Source organism: Portunus trituberculatus, chromosome 21 (assembly GCF_017591435.1).
Source record: "Portunus trituberculatus isolate SZX2019 chromosome 21, ASM1759143v1, whole genome shotgun sequence".
In the NCBI taxonomy this organism is placed as follows: Eukaryota; Metazoa; Arthropoda; class Malacostraca; order Decapoda; family Portunidae; genus Portunus; species Portunus trituberculatus.
The window spans coordinates 16,357,233-16,382,808 of NC_059275.1; the positions used below are offsets into that span (position 1 = coordinate 16,357,233).

The 25,576-nt window shown below is 43.5% G+C and overlaps 1 protein-coding gene and 1 long non-coding RNA gene across 2 annotated transcripts in view; one reads left to right on the top strand and one right to left on the bottom strand.

Annotated features, from left to right (window-relative positions):
• LOC123507048 (prolow-density lipoprotein receptor-related protein 1-like) overlaps positions 1 to 25,576 on the bottom strand; it is a 126,650-nt gene that overhangs the window by 63,587 nt on the left and 37,487 nt on the right. The window contains 41 exon segments of the mRNA XM_045259567.1: positions 3,687 to 3,870; positions 4,438 to 4,649; positions 4,867 to 4,965; positions 5,098 to 5,265; positions 6,827 to 6,979; positions 7,226 to 7,453; positions 7,807 to 8,061; positions 8,394 to 8,583; positions 9,020 to 9,224; positions 9,786 to 9,972; positions 10,234 to 10,464; positions 10,601 to 10,845; positions 11,004 to 12,624; positions 12,835 to 12,963; positions 13,080 to 13,177; positions 13,396 to 13,493; positions 14,065 to 14,259; positions 14,843 to 15,072; positions 15,342 to 15,548; positions 15,666 to 15,825; positions 15,827 to 15,909; positions 16,042 to 16,290; positions 16,628 to 16,739; positions 17,058 to 17,186; positions 17,470 to 17,669; positions 18,099 to 18,196; positions 18,524 to 18,677; positions 18,994 to 19,126; positions 19,392 to 19,537; positions 19,633 to 19,825; positions 19,965 to 20,309; positions 20,522 to 20,645; positions 20,795 to 20,972; positions 21,508 to 21,645; positions 22,080 to 22,254; positions 22,536 to 22,761; positions 23,016 to 23,145; positions 23,148 to 23,174; positions 23,391 to 23,498; positions 23,743 to 23,889; positions 24,598 to 24,723. Of these exon segments, the coding sequence (XP_045115502.1) occupies positions 3,687 to 3,870; positions 4,438 to 4,649; positions 4,867 to 4,965; positions 5,098 to 5,265; positions 6,827 to 6,979; positions 7,226 to 7,453; positions 7,807 to 8,061; positions 8,394 to 8,583; positions 9,020 to 9,224; positions 9,786 to 9,972; positions 10,234 to 10,464; positions 10,601 to 10,845; positions 11,004 to 12,624; positions 12,835 to 12,963; positions 13,080 to 13,177; positions 13,396 to 13,493; positions 14,065 to 14,259; positions 14,843 to 15,072; positions 15,342 to 15,548; positions 15,666 to 15,825; positions 15,827 to 15,909; positions 16,042 to 16,290; positions 16,628 to 16,739; positions 17,058 to 17,186; positions 17,470 to 17,669; positions 18,099 to 18,196; positions 18,524 to 18,677; positions 18,994 to 19,126; positions 19,392 to 19,537; positions 19,633 to 19,825; positions 19,965 to 20,309; positions 20,522 to 20,645; positions 20,795 to 20,972; positions 21,508 to 21,645; positions 22,080 to 22,254; positions 22,536 to 22,761; positions 23,016 to 23,145; positions 23,148 to 23,174; positions 23,391 to 23,498; positions 23,743 to 23,889; positions 24,598 to 24,723 (8,316 nt within the window).
• LOC123507049 lies at positions 4,480 to 6,026 on the top strand. Its single transcript, XR_006675565.1, has 3 exons — positions 4,480 to 4,612; positions 4,872 to 5,286; positions 6,012 to 6,026. It is a non-coding gene; the product is annotated as an uncharacterized LOC123507049 (long non-coding RNA).

The window sequence follows — 25,576 nt, forward strand, 5'->3', positions numbered from 1 at the left end:
TGAAAAAAAAAATAACCTCAATGAATGAACGGTGTTATTGTTTTCATTTTTACAAACGCACTCACTTCCTCTCTTGTCGGAGCGGAGACTGATAACGTATTTTTCTCTCAGTGGAAGAGGAAGGTCGCCTGAATACAAACACAAATTTATCTCCTCCATTCTTCTCCCATAAAATTTCTCCCTTCCTTCACCATTTAGTCTTCCTTATCTCTATCTGTCTCTATCTATCTCTGTCCCTTCCTCCCTCACCCCTCCGTACTGTTGCTGTTGCTGTTACGAGGAACGCCGCTGAGTAAGGAAAGGGTAAAAGTAAACAAATATTGCTACTCTGTGTATCCCAAACCTTAATTTTCTCTACTATGACGCGACACGAGCATGAATAACAAATAACAAACGCTTATTCAAACTCACATCCCTGGGAGAGAGAGAGAGAGAGAGAGAGAGAGAGAGAGAGAGAGAGAGAGAGAGAGAGAGAGAGAGAGAGAGAGAGAGTGTGAGTGTGTAATTCACCTCGATCGTCTGCTGGTCACCCAGCCAGTCTTTCCCATTACGGAGCGAGCTCAGAGCTCATAGACCAATCTTCGGGTAGGACTGAGACCACATCAACACACAACACACACCGGGAAAGCGAGGCCACAACCCCTCGAGTTACATCCCGTACCTATTTACTGCTAGGTGAACAGGGGCCACACATTAAGAGGCTTGCCCATTTGCCTCGCCGCTTACTGGGACTCGAACCCGGCCCTCTCGATTGAGTCGAGCGTGCTAACCACTACACTACGCGGTGTGTGTGTGTGTGTGTGTGTGTGTGTGTGTGTGTGTGTGTGTGTGTGTGTGTGTGTGTGTGTGTGTGTGTGTGTGAAGGAAGGAGAGAAGGTGGAACGGAGAGAAATAGTAGAAATTGGAAGGGAAGCTAGGAGAAAGAGAAGATATGGAAGGAAGTAATTAGAAAAGAAGGAGAGAGAGAGAGAGAGAGAGAGAGAGAGAGAGAGAGAGAGTCACCTAATACTAACTCCCTCCATTACTTACTATGTACTGCATCACTTCACTGCGTACAAAGTATACACAATAGAAGTGTTGGAGTGTGCTTTGCTTTGATGCATATGTAAGGAGAGCCAGATTTTTCGTGTTCGTGACTAGTAACCAAAAACGCTTTGCTCTCTCACCACGACCATTTTCAAAGGCCAATAGTTGTGATGTGCTGGATTTTCAAGTGTGTTTGTACTTTTAATAACGTATAAATATTAATAATCAGTCACTAGAATAACACAAACACTCTTAAAAACCAGCGTAACTTATTAAAAACTGCCAATATTCATAAACATTTTACTCTCACCACATCTATTTACATGGTCACATATAAAACAGGCTGGATTTTTAAATGTGTTTGTACTTTTAGTAATGTAGAAATATTAATAATTAGTCACTAGAATGACACAAACACTCTTAAAAACAGCGTAACTTATTAAAAAAAATGCCAATATTCATAAACGCTTAGCTCTCTCACCACGATTATTTTTAAAGGCCACAAATATGATTAGCCAGATTCTCAAGACTGTTTCTCCTGCTAATAATACAGAAGTTTCGTTAATCTCTCACATGAACCACAAAAACTATTAAAAAAAGCGGGTAACTTCAACCATACCCGCCTCAAAACGATTCGTGTGTGGGCAGGTGTTTTAAAAGTCCCCGGCAAGACTTTCAACGCTCAGTTCACCAGGCACGTGTTGAAGGGACTGGGGAGTGATCGCCGCCACTCCTCCGTGTTTAGAATGACAAGAGAGGAGAGGAGAGATCTAAGAGAGACTGTAACCTCAATCATTACCTTGCATCTCCTGCCACAACTATTACTATTCCAAATTAATTTGTACTAGTTCTCATATTTTTTTTTAAGATTCTAGCGACGTAATAACATGATGTCCACGTTAATATTCCCGAGAACCAAGTAAGTTTGTGGTTTCTAGTGGTGGTGAGAGCAAAGCGTTTCCCTACAGACCTTCAGTATTCTTGACCGATCCAAACAAAACGGTTAAGAGCGTGACTCGACTTCTGACAAGGGTGAAGAGTGAAGACATGAAGAGGAAAGACGGAGAGGGGAGTGAAGACAAGAAGGAAGGGAAGGGAAGGGGCGGTTGAGGCAAGGAAGGTAGATAGATGATGAGGCATGAAAAGAAAGATGATGAGAGATGAGGAAGAATAAGAGAACAAGTGAAGAGGGAGCAAAAAAATTATGAAAGCGTTATGCAAAAAAGAATGTAGATGCCATAGAGAGAAAGGATAAAGGGACAGGAAAGAAGATGGACGATAATGATGTGGGAAGAGAGAGAAGAGTAAGGGAGGTAGATGGTGGAACAGAAAGGATGAGAAAGGATAAATAAGGAAGACGGATGAGAGAGGAAAAGAGAGGAACGAGGCAATAAGTGGTGTCTCGAAACCTCCACTGACCGATGTCTTCCTGGTGGGGGTTGTCCTCACTGCCCCTCCCATTAATCTGTGTCCAGTGTCTGTAGTGAGTGTGTACTGGTAAAGCGCCATTTCTCATAATCCCTTGTTCACAATTTGTTTGCTTATTTTTCCAAGGTATATGCACTCTGTTAGTAGTTTTAACATGCGTGCCTGTGCCTATGAACCAAAAGAAAAAATTACATCGCATTCTTTTTCCACGGTAAAAATTCGTTTACTGAAGTGCCGGCAAGCTGTTAGTGTGCATTTGTGAACTGTTCACCAGCATTATGTGATTATGGCAGGTTAAATTAGTGATGATGTGCTGATGATGCTGATGATGATAATGGCTCGATTCCAGAGATGATGATGGCAATGATGATCAAATAAGTGAAATAATAATTCACGGAAGCCAATCATTCATCACCCACATGATGGCTGAGGAAACAGTGACAATGGATGCTTAATGTTTGGTGTCTCCAACAACAACCAGAGCTCGTTAATTGGTGGCTTTACTTCTAATGATGCATACTTGTCAACTCTCACGCATCAAGCGTGAGTCACGCATTTCTCCTTCATATCAATCTCACAACCATCGCCTCTAAACACTCACGCATTTTTACAAATATTTCCCAAATATTCTTTTTAACATGATATTTTCAAAAGAAATTGTAAAACAAAATTCTACAGATTATAAAACGTCCGCTTTCCTTCAGTCTGTAAGCCTTCACCTATTGGTCAATTACAGCCAACCAGCAATTGCTAGACATAAATGTATCTCATGCTTTGTTGTTGTTGAGGGGGTGCAGGGGACTTTACCCCCCTTCACCCTCCTAACAGGGCACTGCCATGGACCTGACCAGGGGCTGCAACCCCTGGATCCCTGCTTCTCACTCTTTGGGACTTCCAGGGGTTGACAGCTATGATGATGGGAAGGATGTGGTGAGAAAAAGAGGAGCAGGAAAACTGAAAGGACACCAGAAAGGATCATTTGTACCTACTCACTTCCATTTCAAGGGAAGGAAAGGATGGGAAGGGAAAAGAGAAGGGAACTCATAATGAGAAGACAAAGTAAAAGATTTTCCAGTAGAGCAAGGATACTAGAAAATGGCTGTACTCATTTGTGTCTAAGGAAGGAAAGGAAAGGATGGGGTGGAAAGGAAGAGCAAGGGGACTCATAATGAGATACAAATACAAGGTTTTACAGCAAAGCAAATCCAACAAGAGGCAACACTTGTACTCACTGCAGTTGGCTTCATCCGAGGCGTCGTCACAGTCAGGCCGGCCATTGCAGACCCACACTTCCGGGATGCACTTGAGGACGTCGCCGCCACACCTGAACTGTGACTTGAGGCAGGTGTGAGGATTGCAAGAGGACGGCTCATCACTGCCGTCCCAACAGTCCTTGTGTCCGTCACAGTAGTACGACTGATGAACCAAGATCAAAGCTGTGTTAATGTGAAATTTTCTACTTGTTTTATTTTTACTTAATGTTAGTTTGATGTAATTCTTAGACATTCCTGTTTTCAGCACACCTTTTACCTTTGAATTTAACTGCTCTGGAACTAAAAAAATATACACAAATTGACTGAATAAGCTACTATATATTAACAATTATACTAATAAAGAAACTTGAATAAGATGCACAACTGAAGACAATTAAGAAATCATTAGAATAATGAAAACATCTTTGAAAACCTGAATAATTTGAACTAGACTGTTGAGGAGTTGTTAATTTTTTTAAGATAAGTCCATAGCTACAATTTAAATATGTTTTCAAAGTCAGGTTCTTGTTTTCTCCAAGCTCACTATTGTTTCACCATTATCTTCAAGACCATACCAACTTCCAAGATTAATGAGAGCAACAGGGGCAAAGGGGCTGAGTGTAAGATGTGTGGACGAGTGAGTGGTGTTTGGGCCACTGTATACAACTGCCAGCTGGTACAAAAATAGACACAGATAGGCGACTTGAGGCAACAGAGCAGAGTGCCTCACCTCCAAGATGCAGCGGCGGTCATATCGGTCATAGATAGGACAGGAGAATTGGCCGGCTGCACAGATGAGTGGAGGGGGATCAGGGCAGCCCTCAGGAGGGTTCTCGTCCTCCCCGCCCTCACAGTCATAGTCTCCGTCACACATCCACTGCTTGGAGATGCAGCGTCCTGTGCCGGTACAGTTAAATTCCTCCTTCTTGCACACCTTTGACTCTGCTACAGGAAATTAGTGAAATGAATTAGTGGAAGGGGAACATTCTTGAGGGTGGAATATATAACACCAAGCTCTTTTCTCCTAACATTTAGCTTATCTTATCTTAACTCCAAGCTGTCTTTTGCCTAAATCTATATTGCTCTTGTCTTAATTTGAAGCTCTTTTCTCTTCACGGTGACCTGTTCTCTAAACTTGATGCTTTTCCTCTCAACTCACCACAGTCAGAAGGTTCATCCGAGCCATCCGGACAGTCACTGTGGCCATCACAAACCCACGTCCGGGGGATGCAGTTGCTGTCATTACATTTGAAATACTCTGTGGATGAGCAGCAGAACAACAGGATTACAAAGTCTAATTCAGGAGCCCATGGATGAAAAAGACAAGCAGACAAGAGGCAACAGCAATACAACAGACAGGAAGGAAACACTGCACCACTAGATCACTCACCCTCAGCACAAGAGTAGACACAAGTGGCTTCATCGCTGGGCTGCCCTCCGTCCTCCTCATCCTGGCAGTCGTTCTCACCATTGCACACAAAGCTCACAGCAATGCACCGCCCATTCTTGCACTGGAAGGTTCCATTGGGGCAGGACGAGCTCTCCACTGGTTCAGTTACTGTCAAGGGTGTTTCAGTGTGTGAGTACAGAGGACACTTTATTTAACTCGGTTTGCTGTGAGTGTAGGCACAAGAACAGTTACTAGTGTGTGTGTGTGTGTGTGTGTGTGTGTGTGTGTGTGTGTGTGTGTGTGTGTGTGTGTGTGTGTGTGTGTGTGTGTGTGTGTGTGTGTGTGTGTGTAATTCACCTCGGTCGCCTGCTGGTCACCCAGCCAGTCTTCCCCATTACGGAGTGAGCTCAGAGCTCATAGACCAATCTTCGGGTAGGACTGAGACCACATCAACACACAACACACACCGGGCAAGCGAGGCCACAACCCCTCGAGTTACATCCCGTACCTATTTACTGCTAGGTGAACAGGGGCCACACATTAAGAGGCTTGCCCATTTGCCTCGCCGCTTACCAGGACTCGAACCCGGCCCTCTCGATTGTAAGTCAAGCGTGCTAACCACTACACTACGTGTGTGTGTGTGTGTGTGTGTGTGTGTGTGTGTGTGTGTGTGTGTGTGTGTGTGTGTGTGTGTGTGTGTGTGTGTGTGTGTGTGTGTCCATGCAAATTTCTCTACTGATCTAATGTCTATGTACTTCAAGTGTGTAGAGATGTTAAAAGACTAAGGGGTCTCAGTGTCATCATGAAAATCTGTGCAAATCAAGAAATTCCATAAAAAAAAAGGCTTGAATTCATAACACCTTTGTAACACGAGACATCTCAACTAATGTGAATGAAAATCTATGCTATTCTAGAAGCAGAAATGAGTAACAAGCCAGCAGACATCACAGAGGAAACACTCACTGCAGTCAAGCTCATCGGTCATGTCGGAGCAGTCAAGCTCCCAATCACAGCGCCAGGTGGTGGGCAAGCAGCGGTCACCATCACAAAGGAAAAGGCCAGGAGGGCAGGTGCCACTCTTACCTTAACATTAAGTACAGAGCAGCACAAAGCAGTACAAAGCATGCAGAACACAGGGCACATGTGGTACAGGAACACCAGAATACAAGTTGGATTTTTTGAAAGGGGAAGAAAGCACGTAAGCATATGAAGGATCAAAGCAAATAGCACACGTCAACATTCATTTAAATAAGGAAGGAATCATGGAGGTTTTACATAACAAGAGGGAAGCAGCATTTGGCAGAAGTATTTGAACATGAACGATTCCAGAGAAATAGCAGGAGTAAAACAAGTCACACAGCAGAAGCCATTACCATACCAAGTCCAGACATAAAATTGGAAGAGAGAATTAAATATATAAGCAAATTTCAGAGAGCACAATTTCAAGCTGTACAAACTAAGCAATATAACAAAAATAAAATAAAGCCACAAGATAAGCTTTGCAATGCTGTCTGCATATTTTTCAGTTCATTATGTTAAATCAGTCTGTCTCATTGGATACTTTGAAACTTTACAATCTACAGAAATTCAGCAACAATTGAGTAAATGATTTAAGTGTTGTATAATGTGAAGTTAGAGCTTAGCTTTTATTTATGTGAGTTGTTTTTGAGTCAAAAAATGTTTACCAACAATGAGCGAGGAAGAAACAGGTACAGAACTAAATTCTCACTTGAGGTGCAGTTAAGCTCATCCGAGTTGTCCCAGCAGTCATTGGCACCGTCACAGAGCCACTTGCGGTGGATGCAGTGAGTGGTGTTGGCACAATTTATCAGATCAGAGCTGTTGAACCCATCCAGGATGTAGGTAGAGCAGTCAGTCTTCTCTGTTATGAGGAATGGCAATCAATCATTACACAGCAGCACTGTCAGTGGTGACAGGAGAGAAACATAATTCTTGAGATAAGTACATGTCTTAGAATTATTTACAAAAGACAAAATCTCTTTATTTGAAATTCTGTGTGAATCTTTATATCTTAGCTCAAAATTCCTTTAGAGAATCTTTAAGGGACAGTGAGAATTAAGCTCAAACAAAGCCTTTTTGACTGATAAGAGATCAGCCCTCCACTCACCACAGCCCATCTCATCACTGGCGTCGGGACAGTCTGGGTCAAAGTCACACCTCAGGCCGGCGTTGATGCAGAAGCCTGACGTGTGGCACCGGAACTCATCCTCATTGCACTCACAGTCGCTCTCGTCCTTGAAGTTTGGGCAGTTGGCGCGCCGGTCACACACGGACTCCTTGGGCACACAGGGGCCATTGCCACAGGAAAAATAATTTTCCCGGCAGGTGCGAGTCACTGTGCCAACACAAAGTGGATGAAAACTTTTCCCACATACTACATTAATAAAAAAGCTCAATTTTATTTCAAAATACAATCAAATGTGAAAAATTCTGAAGACCAAAAAAACACAGCTATGAATGTAAGTTACATATATCACTTTATCACTGCATAGTAAGAATAGAGAAGTAAAAGGAACATTAAAAAATCTGGTGGCAGTTCCCTCACACACACAAGGCTCTCAGTCAGCTGTCAGATGCAGGAAACAGAATAAAATATCATTAAATAAAGAATAAAAAACAAATGAATAAGAAATTTTTCCACCGGAGCTCACTGAAAGTATGAAGATGCAACAAGAAGAATAAACTCACGGCAGTGCTGCTCATCTTCATCAGATCCATCGGGACACTCAGCCACTCCGTCGCAGGAGTAAGTGTAAGGGATGCAGAAGCCAACGCTGCATTCAAACTGGTCTTCAGTGCAATTGGCAACCCTGACAGCACAGCGGCGGTCATCAGCCAGCAGTGTCCGGCCGGGTGAGCAGCGGCATTGCACCTGCGCCCGCTCATCCAGCTGGCAGATGTCCTCACACCCACCATTGAGGATGTGACATGGGTTGGCATCACCTGCACATCACAAAGAGCCACATCACTTCATCTAATGGAGTTTTTTTTAGTTATATTTCATATATAACCCCCAAAAAAACTTGTGTGGCATGAAGATAAATGTTAATATAAGATGTACAGAAGTACCATATATCTTGGTTTAGGAAGTTACTATGTCAGTAAGACAACATGAGGTTCATTACTGGTTCATAAATCCTTAGCACATAACAATATCCAGTTTTGAGATATGTTATGCAAAGATCCTTATGTAATCCATGATATATGGCAAGCCTGGAATTACTATCCAGATCCCTTCTCTATGATGACTCACTACAGCACACACAAACACACACATGCATTGGTGTCATTGGCCACAGCCACGATGCCCATCAGCCAATCCACATTCTTGCGCAGCCTCACCACCTCCTCCCCAGTGTACTTGTTGGCGCGCACCACACCACGCAGCACCCAGTCAGTCCAGAAAATATAGTCCCCATACAGCGCAAGGTCAAACGGGTGGCTGGGAGTGATCTTGAGCAGTATCTGTTGATGGATTCAAGGTAACTCTTCCTATACCACCAGTTGTGATGATTCAGGTCAGTTGATAATTGAGTGGCTTCTGTCAATGCATAAAGATTTTACATCATACAGATACACAAACTATAGAATCATTGTACATGTGATACAAGTGAATGATGCTATGATTGAACCTTCATGTGCTGGTGGCAGTGATATTCTAATAAGGGATACAAGAAATAGGTTTCTAAAAAAGTAGTTAATGTATGGAACAATCTTGGTAATCACGCTGCTAGTGCCAAGTCATTTGAGAACTTAAAAGATCTAAAAAAAAAAATCTATGGATGAAGATGATAAATGGAAACAAGTAGGTGAGTTTCAAGGAAGGACTTCAACCTATAGACTTGATGAGTTCTTGCAGTTTCCCTCACGTCCCTGTGCTGAAATAAGACTATACACTCACCACCCTGTCAGAGCCATCCAGATTGCAGCGTTCAATCTTGTCCAGGCGTGCATCTCCCCAGTACAGCTTCTGCGCCATGTGGTCAATTGCTAGACTGTTGGGCATGCGGATGTGTGTGGTGACGATGGACTTCAGGCCGTTGCCGTCCACGTAGGAGCGCTGGATGGACGGAGCCTCGGAGTTCCAGTTAGTCCAGTAGATCTGGCTGAGGGGAAAAGGCAGAAGTGAATGTTTTCCATGGGTGAAAAAAAAAGAAAATGGAATTAATAAAAAGGAAAAACAGAAAAATGAAAATCTGAAATAGGAATAACACCCTTGAGAGAGAGAGAGAGAGAGAGAGAGAGAGAGAGAGAGAGAGAGAGAGAGAGAGAGAGAGAGAGAGAGAGAGAGAGAGAGAGAGAGAGAGAGAGAGAGAGAGAGAGAGAGAGAGAGAGAGAGAGAGAGAGAGAGAGAGAGAGAGAGAGAGAGAGAGAGAGCATGGACAGTAACAGGATCCTTTCTACAATAACAATTCAACACTAGACCTATCAACACTCAAGACATTTCTTCCTATCACTATGCAGACGAGACAATCCCATGCTTTGTCTCACTGCGGGAATGATTAGACAAGAAGGTCCCTCATACTCTCACCCCATCCCCTTGAGTCACCTCTTATGATGCCCAAGGGAATGTGGTGGCAGTATTCTTAATGTTGGCAGTGGGAATATAGCCAGACCTTGTTATCTAGACACCACTACTTCACATATAAAGAGTTACCACCACCTACCGTTCACAGCTGTCAACCACAATGCCCCTTGGTTTGTCCCCCGACTCAAGGTGGACTATTTTTTCCACCCACTTCAACCTTTTGCTGGAGTCCACACTCATGCGGTTAATGGCCGGGTCACTCTGGCAGGTCCAGTAAAGATCTCGCTCCTTCTCATCAAACGCCAGTCCTTCCACCGAACCCTGCTCTGTGTGGCAAAACATACACTGGCTAGGTCATGTCAAGTCACCTCATGCATGCTACTCTTCCCTGTGCTTCCTACAAAATACAGTTATCTGTTCTATGTGATGAGATGACATACTAGATTAGTCCTGTAAAGTCAACTCTAATTGTAAAAGGATAATGTATGTTTCTGCTCTCAGTATTTCTTAAAGCTTCACTACACAAGTCTTTCTCCTCCCTGCTTGTACTCACTACACAGGTACTCCTCCTCCCTGCCTGTACTCACTCTCAACAAGGACATCATGGCCAGATCCATTGAAAAACACTGTGTTGATGCTTCCCTTCTGGATGTCCGAGTAGAAAACACGTTTGGTGGAATACTCAAAGGTCAAGCTGACGGCATTCTTCATGAGGTTGGAGGTGATCTTCTTCAAGGGAGTGTTAGGTTCCTTTTCATCAAACATGTGAGCGCTGTCAATGGCAGTGATGGTCGAGAACATGAGGAAAGCCTCGTACTCTGCAAATGCAAAGAAATTTATTTGAACACAGGGCATTTCTGAAAAATGAATTTTATGGACCACCATACTACCACCAAGAGTATATTCAATTAAAGACTTCTTCATGTTCACCTTACACAACATCTTCATGCTTACCTTTACACGACTTTCCACTGGCATCAACCTGTCCATGGTAACACTTGCAGTTGGCGTGTGTGCCATTGTAGAGACAGAGTTCCTCACAGCCACCGTTGTTGATGGCACAATGGTTGATGCCAATCTGGGTGTTCGAGTTCATGATGATGATGTCCTTCACAGAGTCCCCCAGGCTGTCCCTCAGGGTCGACACCCGCCCCAGGTTGTCCTCGGGAGCTGTCCTCACTGAGCCGCCTGCGTACCCTCTGGAGAACATTTAGTGTATTACGGTTATCAAACATGGCTGCCACATTTCACTAACCAACCTCATGCAAAGAACAAATACACTGGCAAACGGAAAAAAACATCCATCATTCTACTTCTGACTCTTTATGGCCACCAACATGAAGGCATTATGACTTACTTGTCAGCCCAGTAGATGTTGTTACTGTAGGCAAAGACGGCCACAGGCTGCTGGAGAGTTGCTTCGTCCAGCAAGACCGTCCGACCTGTGCCGTCCAGGTTGATCCGCTCTAGCGTCTTGGCTCTGCGGTCCACCCAGTACAGGTGGTTGCCACTAATATCCACTGCCAAGTCCACTGGGTACTGAAGTGACTCGTTCACCAGAATGCTCCGGTTCCCTCCATCTAGAGTTGCTCGTTCAATCCTTGCCCCGTTGGCGCCGTGGTCCACCCAATACAGGTGGCCAGTGCTGGGGACCACAACAATGGCTCCTGGCTCCTCCAGATCATTGGCAAGGATTACAAAGTGCTCAGAGCCATTGAGGCGACACACTTCAATGACGTTGTCTCGAGGGTTTGTCCAATATAGGTTGTTGGCCACCCAGTCCACTGCAATGCCCTCCACCCCCTTGGAGTCCTTCACGATGACTTGCCGGTTGGTGCCGTCCCTGCCAATGGTGGTGATGGTTCCCCTGTTGCTGTCCGCCCACACAATTAGGTCCTGATTTGAGTCAAAATCGAGCCTTGTAGCCGACCCCACAGCTGGTATGGAGGTCAGGGCCTCCCCGACTGTCAGAGGAGATATCACACTCAGTCCATTGAGTCCAGCATCACTGGAGTATATGAGAATGCCATCGTCCCCAATGCACCGCGTGTGGACCTTTCTGTCCACCTTGTAGCCAACAGCACAGTGGCATTCCTTGGTGGTCTTCTGTGTGGGCAGGCACAGGTGAGCACACGGCAGGCTGTTCTGTGTGCAGGCGTTACTGCCGTTCTGCACTGACGCATCGTATATCTTAAGGGACAGAATCTTCCCCAGTCCAGACCTGACCACTTCAAACCGATTCCCAGTAGTCTTGTCCATCTTGCAAATAGTGCCTGAGCTATTGGCAAAGTAAACAAAATCCTGGTAAACAACAAAGGCTTCTGGCCTGCTTACATAATCAGAAGGGCGATGCTCAAGGTTGAACAATCTGTTTGTCACCAGATCTTTGTACTGAATGGTGTTTGTGCCCAGGTTGACCCAATAGAGACGCCTGTCCTTTGAGTCGTAGGAGAGGCTGGAGGCATTGGACAGCAACTTGTTACTTGTCGGCGAGGACACCACCGTCACGTTACTCCCCACCATCGTTGCCATGAACACTCCTTCATTCTCCCCAATGTCTGACCAGAAGATCCTACCATTGAATGGATCTATAGCAAGGGACAAGGGGTAGGTTAGATTGTCTTTTATGATCGGTATCAAAAATTCACCATCCAAGGTTGCCACACTGATCTGCTTTGTGGCCCCCAGGGAGGTGACAAACATGTTCCCTGACAGCCAATCGATGGCAAGACCCGAGGGAGCAATGAGCACGGTGTCAATGACAGTCTCAATGAGGGAGCCAGTCAGACTCACCCTCATCACTTTATTGACTTCAGCATCAGCCCAGTATATTCTCTTCTTGCTGGCGTAGAAGTCCATGGCTAGGACATTCTTCACCTTAGGGGACGGGATGCGGGGAATGATGTCGTGTGTGGGCTTGGTCAGGTCAACCCCTCGGATCTCATCACCAAGGGAAAGCAGCAGCACCTCCTCATTGTCTGCAAAGAGAAGCAACACCACAGCATTGAGTGAGAGATGCAAGACAGTCTGACTAAGGCAAAGCTTTGATGAGAAGAAAAGACCAACAAAATTCAATCTATTACAAGGAAATGACAATAAGAAAAGAGGCAACACAATCCATTCTATGAGCCACAACAGTCTACAAGCACAAGGTATTTCTACTCAGAGCAGGACTTTGCCAAACCTACGAATGCAAGTCATGTTGTTTGGGCCGAGACTCATGATGTGCGGGCAGTTGCATTGGCGGGTCCCATTGAAGCTCAGCAGACACAGGTGAGAGCAACCACCATTGTTAACCTTGCACGGATTAGGCCCATCTGACAGAGAAAGGAAAATTATTAGTGTTGTTTATTTGAGACATGTAGCATCAGTTTCTCTCTCTCTCTCTCTCTCTCTCTCTCTCTCTCTCTCTCTCTCTCTCTCTCTCTCTCACCTCGTGGTTGGCGGCTCGGGTGAAGGATCTGGATGTCAAATGGCTGGGTGATGGTCCGCTCCACATCCTCCACATCTGTCCCGTGGAATTTGTTGGCTCTGAGTGGAGAAGGATTATTTACAGTGGGTCTTATTTGTTTAATTGCTTTTGCTTTCCTTGACCAGATTTCTCCTCTTACATAAAAGAATAAATAAAATAAATAGTTCATTGTTAGAAGATAAGCGTCTTGAAACTTGACCTCTTAAAAGTTTAAATTATAAGATGTATGGAAGCTTCCAGGGAATTCCAAAGTTCCAAGCTTCTTCTCACTACTCACCTAATGACAGAGTTAGTTTTCCAGTCGGTCCAGTACACATAGTTGCCATACAGTGTGATGGCGAAGGGGTGAGACAGGAGGTGGTGCTTCTGAATGATCTGCAAATTAGAGGAGTGTGCTCAGTTACGACTTTTATTATTTGTATGCATCTTGTTTATTTTTTTGGAATGTAAGAGAAGGTTGACCGATGGCTACAATACTGTCCATCTATCTATCTATATATCTAGGTATTTATTTATCTATTTATCTGTCTATATACCAGGCCAGCAATCTCACACAATTTATCCCAGGAAGAGCATCATTTACCCATACACACATCATTCTCACTCTTAGCACAAAATCATAAATAACTAAAATAAAAAAATATTAATTACTGAAGTAACAAAATTACACAAAATAATATAAAAACTTACTATCTTCAAAAAAAGTTAATACAATAAATTCATGCAGGCATCCCCTGTATATCAATGGAACAAATGAATCAACTAATCTAAACAATATTCTCAATAAATATTCTTCAAAAACAGTTCTGCTTGAGAGAGAGAGAGAGAGAGAGAGAGAGAGAGAGAGAGAGAGAGAGAAGAGAGAGAGAGAGAGAGAGAGAGAGAGAGAGAGAGAGAGAGAGAGAGAGAGAGAGAGAGAGAGAGAGAGAGAGAGAGAGAAACTGACCGTTCTTTGATCTGAGCCATCGTAGAAAGCAGTATGGATGGAGTCGGACTTAGCATCGGTCCAATAAATCCGGCGCAGGGCATAATCCAGGGTGAGTCCGTTGGGCCAGCCACCGCCCGCCGCCTCATTGATCCACACCACCACACGCCGCCCCTCCCCCGACATGCTGCTCGACTCAATTCTGGACTTGTCTTTCTGGATTTAGACAGACACACTTTCCATGTAAACATTCTTAACAAGTCTACTATACAAACATGATTTTGTGTTATAGTTAAAAGCTGCTAGATTTGTGAGGAGTGAGGACTGGAGATGGTGTGTAGAGAAAAGCAAAGATGAACATGAGAGAAAAGATCGCCTGTAACCATAAGGAAGAATAAGAACTGTAAAATTCTAAATATCACAATACATAAGAATGGCCCAGATTGGAAGATTGGAGAGGGAAATAGATGGTTAAATCTTTGAGTGCTGAAGAGAACCACAATCAAAAGGAGCATAAAGAACCACAGTTTTCCGCAAATTAACACTGCAGCCTGGAATAACTCAGACAAAAATATGGTCTCTGCATGACATATATACAATTTCAAGGAATCACTAACAAGTTAATATTGAAAAGGAAACATTGAAGCATAGTTCCTCTCCTGTGTGTCACAACTAGCAGATACAACTATGTAAATACACACATTTATTCTATCATTCTCTCTCTTTTACACACACACACACACACACACACACACACACACACACACACACACACACACACACACACATTAGTAAATACCTCCCAGTCAGTCCAGAAGACCATGCCAACTCTGGGATCGAGAGAGATGGCTCTGGGGTTCTCCATGTCTGAGGTGATGAGTGTTCGTCTGTATGAGCCGTTGAGCTTAGCCACCTCAATCTGGTTCAAGTTGCTCTCCACCCAGTACAGGTTCTCGGCCATCCAGTCCACCGCCAGCCCCTCAGCGGTGGACAGCCCTGTCTGCACCACCACCTCTATGTTGGTAAGCACTGGAAAAGATTGAAAGGTTAATGTGTTCTCAATAAAGATATGGGATTCCTGTGTTGCTGATGTACAATGACATGATCTCTTTGAATTGTTCTTTTTCTTATGTAAGAGAGACACTGTAGGAAAAGAAAAGAAAGATAAAAAAAAACAAAAGGATAATACAAAACTGGAGGGTGTGTCTTGAACATATACCCCAAGCCAACATTTCTGAGCAGAAAGCTAACCAAGATAATGCATACACACACATAGATACCCTCCGGTTCCTTCTTACCTCCAGCCAAGAGAGTTCCTTTGTAAATCTTATCATCCACAATGTCAGTCCAGAATATGGCATCTCCCTCATCAGAGTGGAAAAAGTCGAGAGCGATGGTGTTCTTGAGGGAGGAGATGAGCGCCTTGACGCCCATGCCTTTGTTGTTGAGCGTGATGCTGAGAAGCTCATGGCGGTTGCTGAAGATGGCATAAGGAATGGCAGGATCTGAGGGGCATAAGAGGAACATAAGAGTAAGTACATGAGACCAAAAGAGTGAGAACAGAGGAACATAAGAGTTAGGATTTCTAGTATAACCAAAAACAGCATTATCAAAATACACACCTGTACTTTTGCAAGTGAAGTGGTCAGCCTCTATCATGTAGCCCTCAATACAGGTACATTTATACATGTGTCTGGTGGGCACACACTTCTGGGAGCAGGTGCCCCATTCATCACAGGGGTGAAGGAGTGAGCACATCCGTCCGTCAGACAGCAAAGTCTGGTCCGGCAGGACAGGTGCACACAGGCCCACCTGGACCCTGAGTGCAGTTCTTCTCACACTCCATCACCTCACAGTCAGACTCTCCTGGAATGGTAGTCACTCATTAGACAAGGTCATTTTCACTCTGTAAAGACATCCAGTCTGCCCAAAGCCAAATCAAGAATGCTGCAGTGTCTCCCCACCAAGCAAGAACACAAAGGCTGAAGGGGAACTAACCGCAGCGCCCGCCCTCATCACTGCCATCCTTGCAGTGGTTGTGTCCGTCACAGAGGGTGTCGGGCTGGACGCAACGAGTGAAATTGTCACATACGTGGCCTGGCAAGGGGCACTTGATGGTAGTGTTTTGGCAGTTCTCTTCATCAGTGCCGTCGTGACAGTCCTTCTCTCCATCACACTTCCATATTTCAGGGATGCACTGGTGCTTGGTGGTGCATTTCCAATCACTGTGTGAACAGGTAATATTTTCTGTAAAGAAAAATTTCAGAATGATGTTCATATCAATGAGTTAGTGGTGTGTTATGTATTAGTTTGTCAGTACTATGCTATACTTCTATGGGCTTAAAGACTCAAGTGTTTCCTTCTTACAATATAGTGTAGTAGCAAGATTAGGGAATGAAAAAATATCCATAATCTATTGTGATTTCTTGAGAGATATTTAAATACACACATCAAAAACAATATTAAAGACACAAGTACAAACAACTATGCACTGGTGATCTATGGCAGGAGGAGGCTGTCTGGAGTGAGACAGTCACCTACACCACCACAGAAGCAAGCACCAGCACCAGAGCCCTGCACTCACCACACGACGCTTCATCAGACTGGTCAATGCAGTCAGGGTTTCCATCACACTTGAGGTCTTTGGGAATGCACTCTCTCGTCCTGAGACACATGTACTCACTCTCGGAGCATGTCTGAAGCAGCACCCGCCATCCAGGGAAAAGTGAAAAAACAACATTACTTATCAGAACAAGACAAGAACAGAGAGAGAGAGAGAGAGAGAGAGAGAGAGAGAGAGAGAGAGAGAGAGAGAGAGAGAGAGAGAGAGAGAGAGAGAGAGAGAGAGAGAGAGAGAGAGAGAGAGAGAGAGAGAGAGAGAGAGAGAGAGAAGAAATAGTAAGAAAGACAATAGGGAGGCAGAAAGAGCACTGCAAAGAAGAAAATATATAAAAAACAATTTCTCTACATCACAGTCTAATTTCCCTCAAACACAGATGGCGAAGCATAATTACCACTTCCTCACAGTTGGTCTCATCGCTGCCATCTGGACAGTTGAGCTCCTTGTCACACATTTGGTACACTGCCAGGCAGGTGGTGAAGCCACTACAAGGTGTGCAGCCTACAGTGTCAGCACACAGAGCCTGAAGGGAACAGTGAAGAAATCTGGGGTTTTTCTCACAATATCACATCAAGACAACAATTTTTGCCATCTTTATTTTGCTCAAATGTTATCCATGTGACAGTGAAAGGATTAAAGCTGGGTGAACCTGGGCATTTGTTTCTGAAAAAAATCCTGACCCGTAACCAAGATTCAAGTCACGGATGTCTTGCACTGTGGTCAGATATCCTACCACCTGAGCCATGGTAATCATACATCACACCAACAGAAACTAAAGCACAATACCCAGCACTAATGATATTTACTGGGTCTGTGATGTTCCGGCACACATTGGCACAGAGTGGGGATACAGCAGTGCCTGATGATGTGGTGTTGGCACAGATTTGGTGGCAGAATTTCTCATCACTCTCGTCCCGGCAATCATCGTCGCCATCGCACACGTAGAGAGACTTAATGCACCGCTTGTTGTCACACTTGAAATCCATTGCATCACACTCTGCATAATCTGTTACGAGTGTGTGAGGTTAGGTAATGTCAGATACAGATGAGCATGTTAATGACAGATCATGACGAGAAAAACTTGGTACAGTATGGCTATAAAGAGTTTGACATTAATAAGAAGGTTCAAATAATCACAACTAAGGTTCAGAAATTATTCTCAAAAGCTTACTAATAACAATTTTTCCCAATTGCAGCAAATCAAGAGAGAATGAACATTCAGGTTGTGGCAGGAAGTTGGAGAAAGCCGAGGAGTGTAATCTTCAACATCAACATAAATGGAGGAAACACAAGAAAGCAAGAATAGGCACAAAGAGAATAAAAAAGGCAGTCCATGAAAGAATGGCATGCCATTCACAATATGTGAAAAAAATTTAAGGTATTCATAACGTGTGAAAAAAAAACAGACCATCCATAACGTGCCAGCAGAACTCACCACAAGTTGAGTGTTCATCTGAGTCATCGTCTGGACCGCAGTCCCTGTCAATGTCGCACACCCACGAGTGAGGGATGCAGTGGCCAGATATCTTGCACCTGCAGGCACCACACACCACACAGTCAGTAAAGCAAATGCTTGTCAATAAATCTTAGTATACAAAAACTAACCAAACCATAAAATTAAATTAAATGACAGCAATAATATTAATGCCTCAGAGAAAAGACACTAATCCAACTGTAAGATTAAATTAAGTGACAGAACCAGCAAAAGTAAAAAAAATAAATCTATAACAATCAAACCATAAAACTAATAAGATGACAGAAGTATCAATACTGACACAGTGAAGAAAAAAAACAATCAAATTATACAACTAAATCAAGTGACAGAAGCAGCACTGGCGCCCTACAGCACTCCTCTTGTACCTGAACTTGTCGGCCGAGCAGTACGGCACGAGACACTGCTCCTCACTCTCGTCTAAACCATTGGCGCAGTCCTTGTCACCGTCACACACCCAGTGGGGATCAATGCACTGGTTGTTCCCGCACTTGAACATGTCGCCTTTGCACTGGGCATGCTCTGAAAGACACAACTTGGTGCTCATTACCATCTTGGCTGGACAACAACAAACAAAAGTAGTTCATCACATAATGGTTCTTCCCTGGATATGTATACCAGCAAATGTATTAACTTGATCAGTCATGTTTACTCAACCTTCCCAAGTTCTCTATGCAAATACCTTATTTTCACAATCTTCCTTAAATCATTAGTCTAGCAATGCCTACTCTTTAGCAGCATAACAGAAATACAGTGGAACCTCAATTACTGAATGCCTCCCTTCTCAAATAAATCAGTTTTGAGGAAAATTTTGACCTCATAATATTTTCACTCTTACCACATATGCCACCGGGAGAAGAGTCTTCATCGCTGCCGTCCATGCAGTCATTGTCGCCGTCACAGATGTAACGTTTGTCGATACAACGGAGATTTTTCTTGCACTGGAACTCTCTCACATTGCACAGGCTTGGCTGAAATTTCAACACCCAACTTTCTGATCCACTGCCACTTTTTTGTCAGTAGATCCATATATCAATGCTCTCATCTATTCAAGACTTTCATTAGCAAGGAGAAAACCTCAGAACACTTACTACTTCTCCATTCACCGAGCCTCAAGTCAATACATATATAAAAACTCTTACCAGTTCTTTTAATGGTTTTGAGCCAAGAAACAAAAGAAACCATGGCAGACAACACTCACAAACATATTCTTATCAGCACAACACTCAGACTTACTTCAGTGAAATCAACAATGGTGATACACTTCTTGGGATTACTGGGGTCAGGGTGGCGAGCCTTGGCACAGGCACACACAGGGCCCTCTGGGGTGGCCAGGCACAGGTCTGCACACTGCAAGGCTCCACTTGTGCAGTCATTGCCATCTATAGGGAAAAGATCAAATTAGAATCTCATTACATTTTTTCTTATTATGTAAGAGGTGACTTGGGCAATAAAAAGAAAGTTAAAAAAAACTCACCTTGCTGGCTGCTGTTGGTGAAGACTTTCAGATCAAATATGTACGGGCTCTCTTGCTTGAGCTGCTCGGGGTCTTTGTCACCGCCCAGCTTGACCCGCTTAATGGCACCACTCTGGAACTCTGACCAGTAGATGAAGCCTTCATGGTAGGCAATGCCATATGGGTGACTCAACACTGCGCCTCTCAACACCACCTATACAGACAAGGCACTCCCATTAGCCACCATTTATCTCAATGTTATGATATAGGTGCCTTACCAATACACAATGCAAAGTGTGCTTGAGGATGCTTTCTAAATAAACACTACATGAACAACACCTTGCATCACTCACCTCCCGCCCAGTGCCATCCAGCTTCACCCTCCCAATCACTCTGTGATAGCCATCACACCAGTACAGATAGCCTTCCTTAAAGTCAATAGTGAGGCCGTTGGGCCACTGTAACTCAGAAATGACAAAGGGCTCCCGATGAGAGCCATCCATCCAGGCACGCTCAATGACACTCTGGCTGGCAGTGGAGGCCTGCCTGCCTCGGGAGGTGAAGTGCCACACAGACCAGTACATGTAGCCATCCCGGGGATTTAGCACGATGGCTCGGGCATTGGTCAGGTTTCCGTGCAGCAACATCTTGCGTTTTTCTGGGTTTTCCATTGAGCAAACATATATTGAGGACACTCCCTGGAAAAGAGTTGTGTCCTGTTAGTCACCAAAAAGGAAATTGTGATACATAAATACATGAAATGAATAGAAAATTTTTTATTCTGACACCCCATGAAATTCTTCTAAATTGACTAAATGATAATATATTCAGAGAAAATAAAGTGAATGAGCCTAAACTAAACAAACAGACCTGAACTTTACGCAGCTCTTACTTAATAAACAATAATTACCTCGTCCGTCCAGTAAATATTCCTGCCCATCCAGTCCACTGCCAGCCCTTCAATGTTGAAGATAGCGGAGGTCACCACAGCCTCCCTTACCGTTCCATTGAGATTCCTGCGCTCAATGACAAATCTGAAATACAGAGACAGAATGAGATGGAGCAATGGAGTCACAGAAGACACATGGGATAGAGACAACTGAAGGGGACCCATGCATGGTGTCAACCCAAGAATCCTGGGAAAGGACAAAAGAAGGGAGAAATAGCAGATCAGTTTTCTCACCTTTGAATGTCTGCATAGTAAATAAACTGTGTCCGCACGTCGTAGTCCAGTGTGGTGGGGCGGGTGAGGGAGGTGATGGGGATCATGACCTCGGAATTATCTTCTCTGTCAAGATTGAGACCTTTGATCATCCCTGGCCGGCCCTTGGCGTAGATGAGGAAGGCCTGAGGCTGAAACGCTGCAAAGGTACACAAGATCAGCACACAAAACTCATCATCACTGAGGCCACCAGCTCAAAACAAACCTGGCAAAGGATGCTGATGTCTCTTGGATGATATATAAGATCACACCTAAAGCCAAAAGTTTGTTTTATCCTGTTATCCCTTGTTGTGAGAAATTAGAGTGAAAGTCCCCACATAAGTGTTCAATCCTATCATTCACTCATTCTAATAGCAATACCCCAACAACCATGACTAACAAAAGGAAAAGAGAGTCTGTGGTATGTACCAGTCTCTATCTATCATTCTATAAACCAGCCCAGCAAACACAAACAGTGCCTAGACAAAGCATACACACATGACTCTCACTCCTCACCCTGCTGGTCTATGGTGGAAAAAGAAGCCTCATGGCATAACAAAGAGGCTACATACATCCACATTAAGGCTAAGTGACATACACTGTTCTACCCGCCACCCTTCACAATGAGAGGAATTGAGACCGTATCACAAAAATGCCTAAAGGACAAAAAAGAAAATACAGCAAAAATACATTACCTACACAGTTTCCAGATCCTTGAGGCACCAGAATGTGTCCCGGCTGGCAGCGACACGAGGCCACAGGTCGCCTGCCCTGCCATAGTGGAATGCAGATGTGCTGGCAGCCACCGTTCCTCTGACCACACGGGTGAATCACTGCAGGGAGGAACAGGAAATACAAGAGTGTCACAATAATGTTTCAGATTTAGGCACCATGAGCTGAGCTAAATGTTAATGAAAAGTAGAAAAACAAAGGGAAAAAGATTTCATTCTTGAAATGGACAACACTAACAGACTTCCAGAGTGGTGGAAAGAGACAGTTTGGTGGTAAGGGCTAATAACATTGCCACTGTATTCCCTACATGTTGTAAGAAGTGACTAAAATGGACCCACTTCTTATTTCTGAACTTACAACACTAACAATTTTTCTTGATTTGATATTTCCTACAAATAAGACAAAAGCAGAAAATATATTGTGATGTTACATGTCATCAAATCCAGTAACCAAAACAACCAACACTTGGAAATCCATGCAACAGTTTTGGAAGAATAAAAAATTATATAATGATGCAAAAAGCCCCATGACTCACCCTCAGGCTGCCTCTGGCGGTGGAAGACATGTATGTGCATTGGCTCCATCAGGTTGGTGGGGAAGGTGGTGACATTGTGGCCCTGGAACCTCGAAATGCGCTTAATGCTGTCGTCCTTCCAGCTGGTGACGTATAGGAAGTTTTCAAACACTGAGATGCCATACGGACTCTCATCCTGGAGCAGAACAATGAAAGGTTTGGTTTGAAATCTCTCTCTCTCTCTCAATATTATCATTTACTTCCAAATATTTTGTCCAGCTTTTAGTAATGTTCCTAAAAGCCACAGGAACACAATGAGTGCTTCTGTAACACACTCAGTTCAATAATAAAAACTAAAATTTCCTGTAATATCCCCCACGACTCAATTTCATCGTGTGTGGCAAGGAAATCACAACAAAGAAACTCCCAAAGAGCCTCCACACAGCACACAGCATAAGGCACCACTCAGGTACTCACAGTTTTGAGCTTTAGTATGATGCGTCTGTTCTCGCCGTTGTAGTCCACTCTCTCCACGTGGCTGAGGTAGCCATCCACCCAGTACACATGCTGGTTGGGGAAGTCCACCGTCACGCCAAACGGGTACACAATCTTGGTATTCACGAGGGACATCTTCTCACTGCCATCCATCAGTGCTCGCTCCAGCATGGGTTGTCTGGTGCCCCAGTTGGTGAAGAACATGTACCTGCAGGGGTGTTGTGACCAGGATAGCTATTGTCCATATACAGACATACAAGGCACCATTAGTCACCATGGGAACACAAGTTTTCTTATGAAGGCTTGGGAATTTTGGCCTTTATGGTACAAATAGTTCACATGCACAAGATTGAGTAAAGACACTAGGCTGGAAACACAATCATAAGGCAGACCAGGCTGGAAACACAAACACAAGGGAGACCAAAGGGAGGATCAGGCTTCCTGGCATTGGTGGCGCCTCACCCTGTGACGGGGTCGAGAGCGATGCCCCGCGGCTCATTCATCATGCCATCCAGCAGCGTGAGGCAGACCTGCATGGTGGCGTTGCACAGGAAGATCATCTCCCGCTGGTCCAGGATGTACCAGTTCCCGTCACCCAATCTTGCGCAATATCATTCACATCTGTAAAGGAAGGATGAAAGTAAAATCAATTCATGAGTGAGGAAACTTAAAATCTATTGCTCTAAAACCTGTCAGACACTGCTAGGATATTATTTCTAGGACATTATTAAGTTTTTATTAGCAATGATATTTTTTAAAGATGTACATTAAGTTACTACTCCAGCATCAAGTCAGCAATAGATGCAGCAACACAAACAGATGCACAGTGTGACTCACAGCCGAGGCCGTGCTGGGAGGGTTGCGGGATGAGCCACGTGTTGTTGAGGTTGTCTGCCGACGCACACTGAAAGGATGACCAGGTGCTGTTGGCGTTGACCCAGCACACTGTTCAGGGAGGAACACCATAACACAATCAATGCCATCTCTCTCTCACCTCCTTCCTGTCCACCTCCCTCATGCAAGTATTAATGGCTTAAGTGAGAAGGTTGTTATAACAATCAACATACACATATTTAAAGAAAAATCACATAAATGTAGATACGAGTCCAGCTCAAACCCTGTAATATATACTACAGTAAATAAATAAACACACACACACACACACAGAAGCAAAACAATCACTCCTCACCCGAGTTATTCCTGTGGTTGAAGTCCATGTTGACAGCAAACCTCAGATTGAAGCGTGTCTTGCCGGGAATGGCAGTGCCGTTGAGGTACAGCCGCGCCAGACCAGAGTTACTGGCGTAGAGGAGCGTGGCCGGCTCATAGGGCGGTACTGAATGTGAGAGGGAGGGGAAAGCTTTTACTCTGGTAAACTCTGAACTCCCTGCCTGCTTCTGTATTTCCATCTTCCTATGACTTGACTTCTTTTAAGAGGGAGGTTTCAAGATATTTGTCCATGACTTTAAACTAACTCTTGTTATCTTTAAGGGAACTGGCAATCAAGTTTTTTTTTTTTCTTTGCCCTTGGCCAGCTTCCCCTCTTGCATAAAAAAAAAAAAAAAACTTAACCAGTCTTAATATAACAGTCCATCATTGAAGTGTATTGGGATTTAGGAGTTATTCTGGACTTTGTTGTGTGAGTAATGACCAGTTGTGCACTAGTTAAGCTCCTAGAGTGTAGAAGGGGTGTCCAAAAGACTGTCTTGACTGGGCCAAGAGTGTGGTGATATTGGTGAAGTGTGTGCCCACCACACACAGGGTTTATAAACAAGTTGTTCCCTCAAAAGGAGAACTGGTCTTCAAAATAATACACATAGATTAATTAATAGAACAGAGATAAAAATTTTAGAGTTAATTCATTATGGAGCTGCAAAGGAATACTAACAAATTAATGGATGAGAATAAGTATAAGTAAGTAAGTAAGTAAGTAAAAAGATAAATTAATAAATTAATAAATGAATGAATAGATAAATGAATGAATGAATGAATGAATGAAAGTAAGTTAACAAATAAGTGGGTATTTTTCTAGAGCACTTCTCACCATTCTTGCCACGGCAGTGTGAGATGCCCACCAGGTCATAGCCCAGACCACAGGAGCAGGAGAAGCCCTGGTCCCTGTTGGTGCACACCTGGTCACATGAACCCTCCCTCTCACACTCATTAGCATCTGAGGAACACAACACCACTCAACATCAAACACTAATCTAATAAGCAAAATAAAAATTTTAAAATGTGTAATTTCCAAATATTTCTGCAAACATTTATTTTATTATCAATTCATTTATTATCAATTTCAATTACATCTTATTTTCTGATGACAGTTAATCTACTGAGGTATTACTAAACATATCTCTATATAATAAATTAATAGAAATACACAAATGATCAGCCCTCAACATAATTTCTGGGATCTCTATGGCAAAAATACACTAAGGAGCTAAGAGAGGAAGACAAAAAGATAAAATATACTGCTACCATATATACTGCTTACACTCTCTCCAAGGAACAATGCAAATGTACACCTACCAAATATCTATTTTCTCTACGTCAAGTGATCGGAAGAAAATACATACATACATACACTTATAGAGACAAATATGTATGTACTGTATGTCTGACAGAAAAAATGAAGATATTACAATCCCACATTTTCTGTACCACACAACCTAAATCATACTACATGTATTCCAATTTTCTACACTCCACATAGTATATACCTAGAGGAATTATCAATATGCACAGTCAGCTGCAGTAACGTGGAGAGTCATTAGGGAACTTCACAAGATCAGACAAATTTATAAAAGAGATACACAGAAATAAATAGGTATGTTTAACCCATTCAATATTGTTACACATTTTTACCTTGAGATTTGTGTGCGATTAGACCATTAGGAAAGGTTTATGGAGGTCAGAAGATTAATGGCTACAGTCTTCACTATCTTAGTCCCCTATATAAGTTTCTAAAGCTGTATAAAACCACCAAATAGTAAGCAGAATGAATATGGAAATGCATCATGGTA